Source organism: Bombus fervidus, chromosome 19 (genome assembly GCF_041682495.2).
Source record: "Bombus fervidus isolate BK054 chromosome 19, iyBomFerv1, whole genome shotgun sequence".
Taxonomy (NCBI): Eukaryota; Metazoa; Arthropoda; class Insecta; order Hymenoptera; family Apidae; genus Bombus; species Bombus fervidus.
Genome location: NC_091535.2, coordinates 3927727 through 3941593, shown reverse-complemented (window position 1 = coordinate 3941593; position 13867 = coordinate 3927727). Strand labels below are relative to the sequence as shown.

The following is a 13867-nucleotide window of genomic DNA, read 5'->3' as shown; positions in this document are numbered from 1 at the left end:
ATGAAAATAATGCAGAGGCACTCTTCGAGCTATTATGAAAATTTTGTTCATTTATCTTCATAATTTGATGGGTAGAGAGAAATTATATGCATGTGTATCTCGCTCTTGCAAAATCATGTGAAAAATCATGCTGTATTTTATAAATGCGTTTTATTATGGGTTGTGTCCTAACTAAAACAATGGTTTTCGAGAGTTAAAAACTAAAAGTGAAGAGAAAATATTTAATATGTTGTTTAGTAAGTGAATGAATGACCTTAAACGTTGTTGCATATGTATCTATATAAAATAGGAATAAAACAGAAATTATTTCATACTTTTTAGCGCATTTCGAATTCAGTAATATTTTTGGACAAAAAATGTTTTATTTCACATTTTTTAGTGTAGCGATCAATATTACAGAGCCAACGGAAAATGATTTTCATTATCACTAAAAATGTCACTTATTTGTATCTATTTGTTATTCCTTTCAATTTTTAATTCTTATTAGAGAATAAAAATTTATGTGGACTCCCCAGCCCCGCATGCGGATAAGGAATAAACCAGCTGTACTCCGCATCGATATTACGTGTATTTTGAATAGTGATAGAGGAGAGTATTTCAAAATTTAATAGTGTGTTACATACCATCGCGCAGTGAAAGGAGATTTATGCCTGAAAACGAATTCGCAGATCAATGTTTCCTGCGATGTAAACACGAGTTAAAGTCTATATTGAGAAACGCTACCGTCGAACGGTTTGTTCATACAGAATGAATTATTGAAGCAGCGCTTGCCCAGCCCGCTGCTTTCAATGCAGTACACGAAGAAGAAGTAATTGCGGAGTGTCGCATTCGATATTCAAAATTCCGATGGCTACATTCCAATATCTCCGATAGTAGCAACATTTCAGATGACAAAAAGCGATGGAGATATTGAACGAAGAATGTTATCGTTTGTCCTAAGCTGGATAGTAACCGCAATTACAAGGAACCTTTAATTTAATATAAAACCGTAATTACAGAATAGGGCCGTAATTGATCTTGGAAAAAAGAGTTTTCTAAAGGGCCAAATTTACGATGCTCTTATTCGTGTGAAAAGTTAGATCGCCAAGCCATATCTGATTGAGCATCGAACAAAATTCTGTATGACGAAAGAGCGCTTGAGAAATGCAAAGATTATGAGAACTTCTCTCACAAAGAAACAGCTGAAGTCCACTTCCTACAACCAATGTATAAAGAAACAGCCAAGTATGCTTAAAACGAGGAGATAATAAAAGACACGGGTCAAGTCAACTTTGAGAGACAAGCCTATGAAAAGAAATGGATGACACAATGAAATGAAATCGGTGAATAATAATAGGTCATTTGCAATAAAAATAGTTAAAAATGAAGAAATTGAAAAAATGTGAACAAGACCAATCGGTGAAGTATCCCTACAAGATATGGAAGATTTTACCCCGATAGCTTATTCTAGTACAGAGCAATCGACAAATGTACTTAAAAAATTAGATTTCTATAGTAAACAGTACTTGACGATAAATAAATGTGAAAAATTCTTTAATAACTAATGGGACCAATGGGAGAACATACCCTTTTGAATATACCTCTGAAAACGTACCTCATACGATGCAAAAGGAATCATTCTGATTGGTCAAGCCATTTCGGAGAAATCTGCGAACATACATTAAAAACAAAACTCATCAAATTGAGATACCTTCCTTCTTTTCCGGTCCGGATAAAAAGTAACATAATTTTGAAATTCAGCGTTAAGTATCGTTTCTTTCTCTTAAACTGTGTCTTATCCTAGGTCGTAACTGGATATCGCACAGCACTACAGCGACAAGACCGACTAATCGATAAACATTCAATCCTACGACAATATTCGTATTTCGAGCTTCCATATAAGTCACGCATATAATGACATAGAAAAGGATTAGTGCAAGATCGAAGGAGCAAGTCAGTCGTACGACAATGCAACGTATAAAAAGGCAACGTAGAAAAACGAACTATCCACCATTGGTAGCGATCGTTTCATGCGAAAATAATCATTGACCTGACTCCGGGTGCTTAAGATGGCCGCGTAGTGGCGTTGCTTTCGCCTTTGTATCGGCGAGACAACAGTGATGCAACGACGAAACTTTCTTATTCTAAATCTTTTGTTAATAAAAATCTCACTAATACATTGATAAGATTTTCAAGAGTATAATCAGACCAAACACGATATTATTATAAAATTTTATAGTAAATTTTATATAAAAGTATATGAATATAGCCATACTGCCTAATTTTATAATAATGTTAACAAAAGATTTAAAATAAAAAAGTTTTGTTATTACATTAATATTACTTCGTCGATACGGAGGCGAAAACGTGTCCCCACTGTGCGCACATACTGTGCAGTCCTCTCAAGTGTTGGACTTATGAATATTCCTTTTTCTACATCGCATTATCACAGCCATTAATCACATTTATTGTCTTTTTCTGCTTCCACAGCTCCTTCCGCACAATCCTTTTCTAAGTATCCGTGCGTCTGACGTATATGGACACGGACTGACTATCGAACTTCTCAATGTACAACATCCGATTAGAACAGAGCCTAAGCTTATGCAAGGAAGATCGTAATGTTTCTTTTGACTGGTCGGTCAACAATCAGGTTGCAACTGATCAGGTTGCTTAAGGTGGAAGTAGATTAAAGATGCAGAGTAATGTTGTCTTTAGTTGATTTATTTGCACTGTTTAGTATAACACGAAGAGTATAACTGTGTGGTGGAGACTGTTTGAAGACTCCTGGAAGAAAACTAACCTGGTCCTTATATAGTAGCTGTCCGTCTGGGATTTTCCTCCTCGCCGTAGTTTTTATGGGATGGGAATCTATTCCTCTCAATTTTCTCTGGTGTTGCTGAATAATACCAGATGTTTACTTTAGAACGGATCCATCGAGCACTTAGGTTGTTAATTAGCTTCATGATGAGATCCTTATCGTAAAGTTTACAACTTGGCAGGTACGAACTTCAGACTTTCCCAAAAAAGGCTGATGTGCTGTCCAAGTCATTAACTGAGAGTCATCCAAAATCCCGAACAATGTTCATCACTAATTCTTAATTGCTTCTAATTATAATAACTTTCCGGCAGATTATTGTTGCTATAATGAAAATCTTATTGTGATAACATCGGTATATTTAACATAAGTTAATCTTTAACTAAGTTATGGTAATAGAAACATTCTAAATCAAGGTAATATTTAACCGAAATGTTTTATTTTTATTTTCAAAAACTCTAACCTATTTTTCCACTATCAGGTTCAGACAATGATTAAAAAAAGAAAAAAAATAACGGATAGATTCTAAATACGCATATTGTATATTGCAATATACGAGAGAAATGATAATTATTATTTGTACAAATCAACACGTCTGTTGAATCCTTATTCAGCTTGATAATTAAGTAATGATACATAATGATGTATCCATTCTAGAAAAATTCTTCTATATCAATTTTAGGAGAAGAGGAAAGAAAATAAGATACTAAGCACCAATTTTAATCTTAATTTAGCTTTTGATTCAAATTGACAAAAATAGAAATTAGTTTTTATATAAATTGCCGCCCATAAATATTAGGACTCTGGTTACATTTACTGGAAAACTAAAAATAAAAAATCTTAAATTATAATTTTAGTATTTAGTATCTTACATTATAAGATACATATAACGCGAATAAAATAACAGATATATAATAAAATCAGCAGCGAAGAGCATTCAATTTATATGAAATATTAGATGTCTTAATCAAGGTTATGTAAACAAGTCTAGGCGCTCCTATACCAAAAGCATTGACAAAATCATGATCATATAAGCAGGTTTCGATGCTGTGTAAGGAAAATTGTCCGAAAATTAAGTAGTGATCGTGACTAATTTTGGAAAATAAACACGAGAAAATTCTTACGAGACAGACAGAGATAAGTACAAAGTTTCTATTTCTGTCTGAGACATTCATAGTATATCACTCGTACACGGAACCTTCTTGTCTTCCATGTTGAATTTTTACAACTAATCACGACCATGATTATATGACAGGTCTCGATGCTCACACTGAAGCCTAGGCAAAATGATCCGAAAAGTCGGTTGTGATTAGTTGGGAAAAATTAACACGAAAGACAAAAAGGTGCATGCGTGACATACTATGAATGTCTGAGACAAAGACAGAGATATTTTACTCTCTCTGTTTGTCTCGCAAGAACCCGGAATTTGTTGTCTTACATGCTGATTTTTCATAATTAGTCACTACCGATCGGTTTTCCTTACACTTCGGTGTATGAGTGTCGAGACCTGTTAATATGACTGTAGTCCACACCACGATCGCATACACAGGTCTAGAAACTCTCATAGAGGAACACGTTAAATCGAATCCAACTTACCAACAACTATGTTAAAGAAAGAGAGAGAAAGACCGCGAAACAGTTAAACTTCATTTGTTAAACATTGAATGATTAGGTATGAAATGATGAAAATAGTAGGTGATATCATACCATTCCGTCCTCTCTGCTTTCGATGATTTATAAATATGTTATAGAAATCAGCATTTTGAACACCTCTCTCTTAACATATAATTATCGGCCTCGTTTAAGTTCCGAAACATTCGCGACAAAGGAAGCTGGTATTACCGATACCACTTTTTGCATGTATATTTCTGCGTATAGTTGTGCGTTTGTAGCAGCCGGCCACCTATTTTCTGTTTGTAAACGAAGCTTGTGCTTCGTGCACAATTGCATATGTGAGGCTGCAAGAAATGTCTGTTATAATTCACTTAAAAGTATCATCAATGTTTGGGTTCGATTTCTTAGTGCGGCCGCCTCGCAACGGCCGACAACGCTTGCGTGAATAATAAATTAATTATAAAAATAATAGGGAAATGAATAATTGATATTATTTTATGAAATAGAATAATCGTTATTATTTCACGCAAGCGTAGCCGGTCGCCTCACAGCGGTCAGATTGAAAAATCTAACCCAAACCTAAACTCAATGCATTGATGATATTCACTTTTAATTGAGTTATAACAGACATTTCTTTAAGCTTGCCGTGTGTTCATTTTTTATAAATAAAACAGAAGCGGCTTGCGGCCTGCAACCAAACCTACGCATACGCTGCCATAGATTCACATCGATAAACAGAAATACATTGTAGTTGTGACGGCACATTTTCGCGAATATCCTGAAAATAAAGCAAGTTATAGATATAGAAAAAATTGTCCAAAATGTTGAGTTACATATTCAGAAATCATTGAAATTGTAGGGTAGTTAACGTTTCTACAATTTCACCTAAATTATTATATACTTATGATATAAAAATATATTAAAACAATTGTGATTATGATATAAAGTTTTTGTTTCAACTTATATTCTCAGACGTAGATTTTTGATGTTCCAAATTCTAAAAGTTGATCTAAAGCCTAAAGCTTCCACCCACTAAATAAAAAGTTCTGCGAAACAGCGGGGTAGGGAGCAAGACCGCGAGCCGCAGCCCGCTCACTCAACATATGTTACGATTGTATGCATGGATTTGCCGATAGATGATTTACATAATAGTTTCAGGTGGGAAACATATGATCATGTTAGACAACGAATCCTTTCAACTTGATTAAAGCGTCTTACTGTGGATAAATTGAACAACGTTTGCCGGTTATTAAAAACCTTACCTTTTCCCAAAAGATTTTCCACATCCGGATATGTGACTGTGGTACAAACCAGTCTATATGACTGTGATTGGAATGAGTGATTCGGCTACGTGGTAGCGTCGATGTGCCAGATACTGTGATTCAGAAGTATGTAAACTCGCTAAAGTAAACCGTCCGAAAATTGATTCCGGTTAATCAATATCCTACTGGATTTTCTGTAAAAAGATGTGCAGAAAGACTGACTAAACTCCGATTTTGATTATTTTTGGCTATGTTGTAGAAGTCGACAATTTGAACAATTTTTCCCTATATACATAAGGGCTGAATTCGCATAGTATCTGAGATATTCATGAAAAACAACTAGTAACGGAACTATGAATTCTGTCTATAGTTGTGCGTGCGTCTGTTATGGCGTATAAGTTAGTGTTAGTTGCGGACCACTGGCCGCTTATCTTCTGTTTATAAATAATGGTCGGGCGAGCGCCGTGCACAACGTGCATATGCGAAGATACAAGAAATGTTTACTACAGAGTTATCCACTTAAGTCGGAACCCGCGCACGTGAGAACATATGAGAATGGCAACAGTGTAACATGCACGCCATCTATTAGCTGTTGCTAGAAGTATAATTAGGTGAGAATACAGAGCGGTTTAGTAGCCGCTGGTGGACTTTAAATTTGCCGTCAAAATAAGGGGATGATGATCGCTGAGAAAGCGAGCTTCATGTTTTCATTCAACGATTTCATGTGCTTCTACGTTTCCGATGCTTCGAAGCAAGCAAAGAATAAACAATTTCCATCGTTTGTCGACTAGTCCGAACGAACTCGAGTACTACAGTACGAGGGTTAAATTCATTTCTGTTTTTGTAAACTGCATTATTTAAATATGAATTCTAGGTTAATTCTGTATTAAATATGAGATTCTTATTTATCTCAATTACTTTTCTTGTTCTATATTCTTACATTCAATGTATTTACAACAGAGCGATGTAAAATCAGATAATACTGGACAATTTGTAGAAAGTGATCGTTAATAAATTTTGATGTACAACATAGACAAAAATGTTTTATATGTCAAAATTGGAAACTAATCGGAGGAATAGAAAAAGGACCTTGATGTTTGTATGAATGTGAATAATTTCAATTTTTTAATAATTTTGGCAGTTGAATGCAGTTTTAAATAAAAGAAAATTACGTTATAATAACATTTTAGGTAAGCATAATCCAAGATATCAGTTACGAAAAAAAATTGAGCTACATTTGAGAACAGAACTGCGTTTGCTTACTTCGAGGCCTCAGGAGCACACGGGAATTCGAAATCGTCGGGCGAAAACGCAAGGCTCATTTTCACAGCGATCGTTTTCTCTTTATTGCGACGTCAAATTTAAAGTCCTTCGTCGACAGTTAAATCGCTCTGTGTTCTCGCCTAATTATACTTCTAGCAACAGCTCGTAGATGGCGAACGACATTAGATTGGAGTAGTAAGCGTACATGTTACACTGTTGCCATTTTCATATGCTCTCCTAAGTGTGGGTTCCAAGTTAAGTAGATAATTCTCTATATACGTATAGATACATTATATCATACCTATTGGATGAATCACGAAACATCATCAATTTAGATTGTTTTGTTGTTAATGGACTGATTGAAAATTTTTTTGTCTGATATAACATGGTTCAAAGAGACTTTTAAGATAATTATAATAAATTCCATTTTTGTTGTTTGTTGTTCTGTTGTTTAGGTTTTCCTGTTTTTGAATTTTCAAAGTCTTCAATTTTTTATGAAGAAACTTTTAAGTTTCTTGCACTTCCTTTCAGCGGGTATAAGATATATTAAGACGAATTCGGTAAGTATTATGTTCGGTAAGTCTATCTAAGCAGAGGAAACATTTAACAAATATCGATCTAAGTTCGTGAAGCAGGATATCTTTGTAATATTTCTTCGGTTGAGGCGTAAAAGAGATATTTGTTATGACATATGTCGAATTCGTTTAAATATCAACTAAAAGATAGGTGTGGACAAAATTATAGGTTCATCTATAATAAAATTGAAAATGGACTTGAAAATTCCGAAAGAGAAGAAGTGACTTTAGTATAATCATCTTAAAAATGTCTTTGAGCCATGTTATATCAAACAAACATTTTTTCCGATTAATTCACTAACAACAGAATGATCTAAATTGATTATGTTTCATGGCCCACTCTATATGATGATACTAATTTTAATCTTCTTGACCTATAAGCTTTTGCCAACATAAATAACATTTTATGTTTTATATGTATACATATATCTACGTGTCTATGTCTGTAACCTATTTCATGATTCATAACATTCAAAATAGTCTTCTTAAATAACACATACCTTTGAAGTACATTGAAGAAAAATTTGAAACGCAAAGTATTTTTAGATAAATGTTTTCATTTACAGTATTTTCACTATAATAACACTTTTAGCATTAAAACAAGAAATCTCAAATTACACATGGAGATTCTATACAAGGTTTTCAGTTACAAATGTAAAAGAATTTAAGGAGCGATTCTTAAAGTTAAAATAAGGTTAAAATCAGGGACGAAACAATTGTGTTATCGGCTTTGTTTTTTAGTCATTGATTATTCATAATTAGCCGAAATATCCCTATGCGCGAGCAAACCTTCTTACACGAACGGAAGTAGGTCAGCCTAAGCAGTCGAAATAGCGATTCTCAAACCAAACGATATATGGGCAGCAGCTTGCCTCATACAAGTAGAGAAGCAGATTATGACATTCGAAGATGTCAACCATTCTGCGCTGTGTTTTGTAAGAAAAATCGTAGATTAAACATTATACTTGCCTACTTATTAAAATTCATAACAGCATATCGGAAACCGCCTTATGGAATTTTTGAGTTGAGAGGACTAATGCTTTCTGTTTTCCACTGCCTCCATAAATAATTAATAAATGATAGTACAACAATGTTTATACAAATTTCACACACGCACCGCGGTCCCATCCGCGGGTGTCCACAGCAAAATCGCGTATGCATTCAGCATTTTTGACGTGCTACTAAATGTGGTCAAACGCTGTCTTGCACGAATCATACATATTTTCCACACAAATATCTCATTCACATACATACACATGAAATAAAAAATGAAGATACATATATAGATACATTTGCTAATTTGGAATTCACAAATATTTAAATATATATATATATATGAATTTAATATCAGAAAATTCAAGTGTATGTGTGACGTTTTCTAAAAAATTCAGGATCGCTTGCCAATCAGTTGTAAATCAAGAATTGCCAGGCCACAACGCGAATCGTGTTGTTTTTTATCGCGTTATATTGTACAAGTTGTACAATACAAATTGTATTGAATTGTGTTGTGCTAAATTGTAAAGCATCGAGTTATTAGGTTTCTTGTTCAATTTTCGTTCTTTAACATTTAATAAACATACTTCTTCAAACCAAAATCCTAAATGCCCACGATATATCATATCCTGCGTAGTTATATGTATACTTAGGAATAATTAACACAGAAAAATACAAGAATTACCTGGTTTCATAACTTTTTTGCCACCATACTCTATGAATTAAACGCTTTTGTTTACAATTTTCTCTTCATTTTAACTTACCACATTTTCTTCTTTTATTCTGTTCGGTGCAATATGTCTTCCTCTCTCCTCCTCTTCTTTTTTCTATTTATCTCTTTCCCCTTATTCATGTTTCCTAGATCCAGATAATTATTGTTATATCGTGTAATTACATTGTAATTATATTTATAATTATTTATAATTAGATATAATATATATATTGTATTCCTACTGTTTGTAATTAAAGATATGTTGCTCATTGATTTTCCATATTATCCGAATTTCTTTTCCAAATTTACATTGATGATGATGTACGATATTTTTTCTTTTGCCTCTTTTATTTTTTACTTCAAATATTATGAAATAACTCATATATTTAATTATATTGTAATCGAATATTCAACATATTCATTCAATATATTAAACATTATTAACATATATATGTACTTAATTCATTTGTTCCTGGTATCAGCCACGGTAACTGTAACAAAACAAAATAGTCCGCACATCATTTTATTATTCATGAATGATCTTATATCTGAACATACAGAAATTTCATCTCTTTATTTTCAGTTAACAAACTTGCAAATTTAACCATTTATCTTCTCGCCACATTAACTTTGTTCCATTCTGTCGGTTAAAAATCAAAGGATAAACTGTGTTTAAAAGATGAAGAACAAATAAATGTTGATTTTAATAGAAACTTTATTTTTTTACTTTTAAGAAAAGTATTTCCTTTACTACGACTTATAAAAATTTGATATACGATCTTTTTCGCCGTTCTATCACACTTTAAATGAAAAGTATCCGCCAACATTGTAATTATCCAAGATGAACCACGAAATTGCATAGTATTTGAATTACGTAGAACTTGCACTTCGTTTGTGATGTATATGATAAGCGCGTGTGTTTAGTAATGCTTCCGTAGTGTGTTTAGAAATAAGTATTAAACCGAATTTACACTTTCTTCGTAGAGACAGGGCGGATGAATTCTGTGTTTCTCCAAAGTGAAGCAATAAATTCGGCTTTGTCCTCTCATTGGCTTATCACTTTTTGGCATCGTTCGTGCATATTTGTACAGCGTCGTATTAATTCTTAGGAAAAATCGTTTCAAACCCTCCGAAGTGCATCTTTCAATCCCAATGCATCCAATGTCACTAGATATCTTTCCAGATTTCGTAGTCGTTGTTCAAGTATAAGAATTAATGTATAATCGATTAACATGCTGTGTATCAGCATAAACGAACGATGCCAAGAAGTGATAAGACAGCTAAGCGTAATATTCGTTTCTAAACATGCTAAACTCAGCACTAAATACTCATACTATAAACACGCATATTACACGTGCACTGAACACATGCTTGACACACACGCACTGATACTAAACACACATACACTAGATGCATTCTAAACATACACACTACACGAGGCATAACTTGGACCATGGAATCTCATTGTTTATCTTGAATTATTCCAATGCTGTCTGCATACTTTTTGCTCTAAATGCGATGAGACGACGAAAAGAATCGTATACCAACTTTTTAGAGGATATTGTAAAGGAGAGATTTTCCTTTATAAATTCATCTTAAAACGAACTCCAAGAAAATTTTTCAAACTCCGTACAGTCGTTTGAATTTATAAAATTTGAATAGAAGAGAAGAAAAGTTAATTTTTCATGTGGTTTTCTAACAAAAAAAGATCTTTGAAAAGATTAATTTTAAGGCTGTGAAAGCAAAGAATATCCCGTTTAAAATGAACTGTAGTAGAGAGTTGTACGATTTTTTCTTTATGAAGTTACAGCAGTTTAAATATTAACAATTTGTCGGTCAAAATTCAGTGGTTCTTTAATTTTGTGGCGTAGTGAATATTCAAAATTTAAATCTGCCACAAAACACATATTTTATTATTACTCTCAAGAAGACAAATTCCAATGAATCTCACAAGAGGGGCAAAGTCTTTGGAACAGAACTTGAACGGTTAATGGCCATTTCAAAATTGCATGCGAAGTACGAATGAAGGAATAATTATCGTCGTCAGCATGTACGCCCAAAAATTTCTTTCGTCCTTTTCTGGGATCGACTTATCTAACGCATATATGCTTTGTTAGACAGAATGTTTCGAAGAATCGATATACAGGTTGTTCGGCTACAGGCTGCCGACAATTTAAGGGGTGATTCTTAAAGGCAAAATAAGACGGAAATCAAGAATAAAAAAATTGCGTTTACCGCCTTGTTTTTCAGTTATTATATACAATTAAAAATCGGTGAAAATATCCCCGCACATGGGCAAACCACATTACACGAACGAAAGGAGTGATAGTCAATCAGAAAGAAGACCATAGTATCAGAGACGTAAACAGTCCCACGCGATGTTTTGCAAAGGAAATGGTAGATTGAATATTAAATCTGCTGACTCGTGGAAATCCATAAGAGCATATCGAAAACCGCCCTATGAAATTTCCGAGTAGAGAGGATTAATGTTTCCTGTAATTTTTTGAAGCTGCGAGTGACCACAGCAAAACCACACACGCACTGCGAATGTCCCGGCCGCGAGTGTCCAGAATAAATACAACAAATTACAACAGATATTTGATATGTCCTCCGCTTCCTTGTAAAAAAAGTGCTTGATTCTCCTCTTAAAATTTTGCCATATTGTGTATTCATGCGTTTCCAATAATAAAGGTCGAGAGGATTTTAATCTGCGACCGAGCAGGCCAAAACACAGGTCCTCTTCGACCGATCTACCTGTTTCCAAAACAGCTCAAGTGCTCTTGCATTGCGCTGGTAGAATGTGTGGTGCAGCATCCTGTGTGAACCATCTCTTAATGTGCGTGGATTTTCACGTGCCTGGAAATGTTCGTTACGTATATTTGTTATTTCACATTTATTAAATGCTGCCTCATCAGTAAATAATATCCTGACAGGGAAATTGGAATTGCGTTAGATTTTCCGATTCATTCATTTGCAAAGATTTTTTCTACCTGAATTTTCTTTAATAAGGTGCAGTATTTTATCTCGCAAATCCGGTTCGTCGTGCTGAATTCGTCCGTCAGATTTCGCAGATTTTAACGTACCGGTATCCTGCAATCGTTGGTTTATTTTGTAAAAAGTACTGCTATATTGCATGCAACACTCACTATACGCACAATTTGCGCATTGCATACCCAATACAATCAAATAACATTCTAACTTAATATTTTCACTTCTTTGAAAGTTTCTTGTCGATTATCGGAATGATTCCGTTCTTCCAAAACTATTCTATCCTCTTGCTTCAAAACGTCTAAAACACGGCAATGTAATGATGGAGAGTTCATTCCGAAAGAAAAATTTACGATACAAGGGAATGGTATTGAGAAAGCCAACAGGTTGTGCACCAGACGTGTTTAAAAAGAAGCGCAAACCTATTTTACACAATCTTCGAACTTTACATAGCTAGAGATTTATTAGAAATCGTCATTGGAAAGTGGTCTTCCTGTTTACTCGATGGGTTTCGGAAATATTTCAATTTTTCAAGCCGTATTGTCTTCAGTTTTTATGACTGTAATATGTTTTAAGCATGGAAAGGAAAAAATTAGAAGAATACTCTAAGAAAACTGTAATGCTGAAAAGAAGCACAACTATCGCATTTATTATTTAACTATATTCACGGAATAATATAAAATATTAATTTAACATTTCGTAGGAACTGTTGAAAAACTGACTATAAGTTTTTCGATAAATATTCGTTTCTCATCACAAAATGTCAAATAATACACACACACGCACACGTTATATATGTTAGTATAAATACAATTCATCTGAATAAATTACAATCCATTGTATAATTTTTACACGATGAATTATTTCTCTACACGTATCTCGTTTGTATTTATACTTTTTCCGTAATTAATGTGCAAGTTTTAACATTACGTTAAATGACAATTATTAGATTGCGGATTTTTATGGATTTATAAGAAATTTGAAAATGAAAAAACGCAGAGAATACATAATATATCAATGCGTTATATATTTTATTATATATATCTTATTATTACTGTTATATATTTAATGCATTATATATTATCAGTGCATTTACATATTTGATATAAAATAATATATCGAAATATATAAAGTACCTAAAGTATAGTACTTACTCTAATATTTAGTAAGTGAAACAATTGTCTACACCTACATTTCATTTTTTAATTATGTCCATAAAAATATGAATTTATATGAATATCTACAGTCTAACAATTATAAGTACGAAATATTAATAAATATGGTTTATTAATACGAATATTTGCTACTAGGCGTTTGGTCACCTGGAAACGAGCCACCACCACCCCCAAAGGAACCGAGTCCTGAACAAAAAGAACCTTCAAAAGATACTGGAATCCCTCCTGTCTGGACGCCTTCCAGCGCCGGAACCAGTCCAGTTCCTGAGAAAAAGGAATTTCGACCGGTGCAATTCGAAAGCCCTATTCTGAGCCGAAAAAAACCAACGCAGCAAGAAGTAAGTTATCAAGGGACATATGCTATGATCCATTTCGTTCGCCCACAAAATTTAAGGAGATTTAATAGTCTCGTTTCCACCCCATTAAAAATTAACGTTTTGTTGAAACGATCGAAATATAACGTTACTTAAAGGTTTATTATATTTACTTTT

The 13867-nt window shown here is 33.6% G+C and overlaps 1 protein-coding gene across 1 annotated transcript in view; it reads left to right on the top strand.

Moving 5' to 3' along the window:
- Cap (Cbl-associated protein) overlaps positions 1 to 13867 on the top strand; it is a 491821-nt gene that overhangs the window by 364113 nt on the left and 113841 nt on the right. Inside the window, exon 10 of the mRNA XM_072021537.1 lies at positions 13512 to 13714. Coding sequence (XP_071877638.1) covers positions 13512 to 13714 — 203 coding nt within the window. The remainder of the gene's footprint in view (positions 1 to 13511; positions 13715 to 13867) is intronic.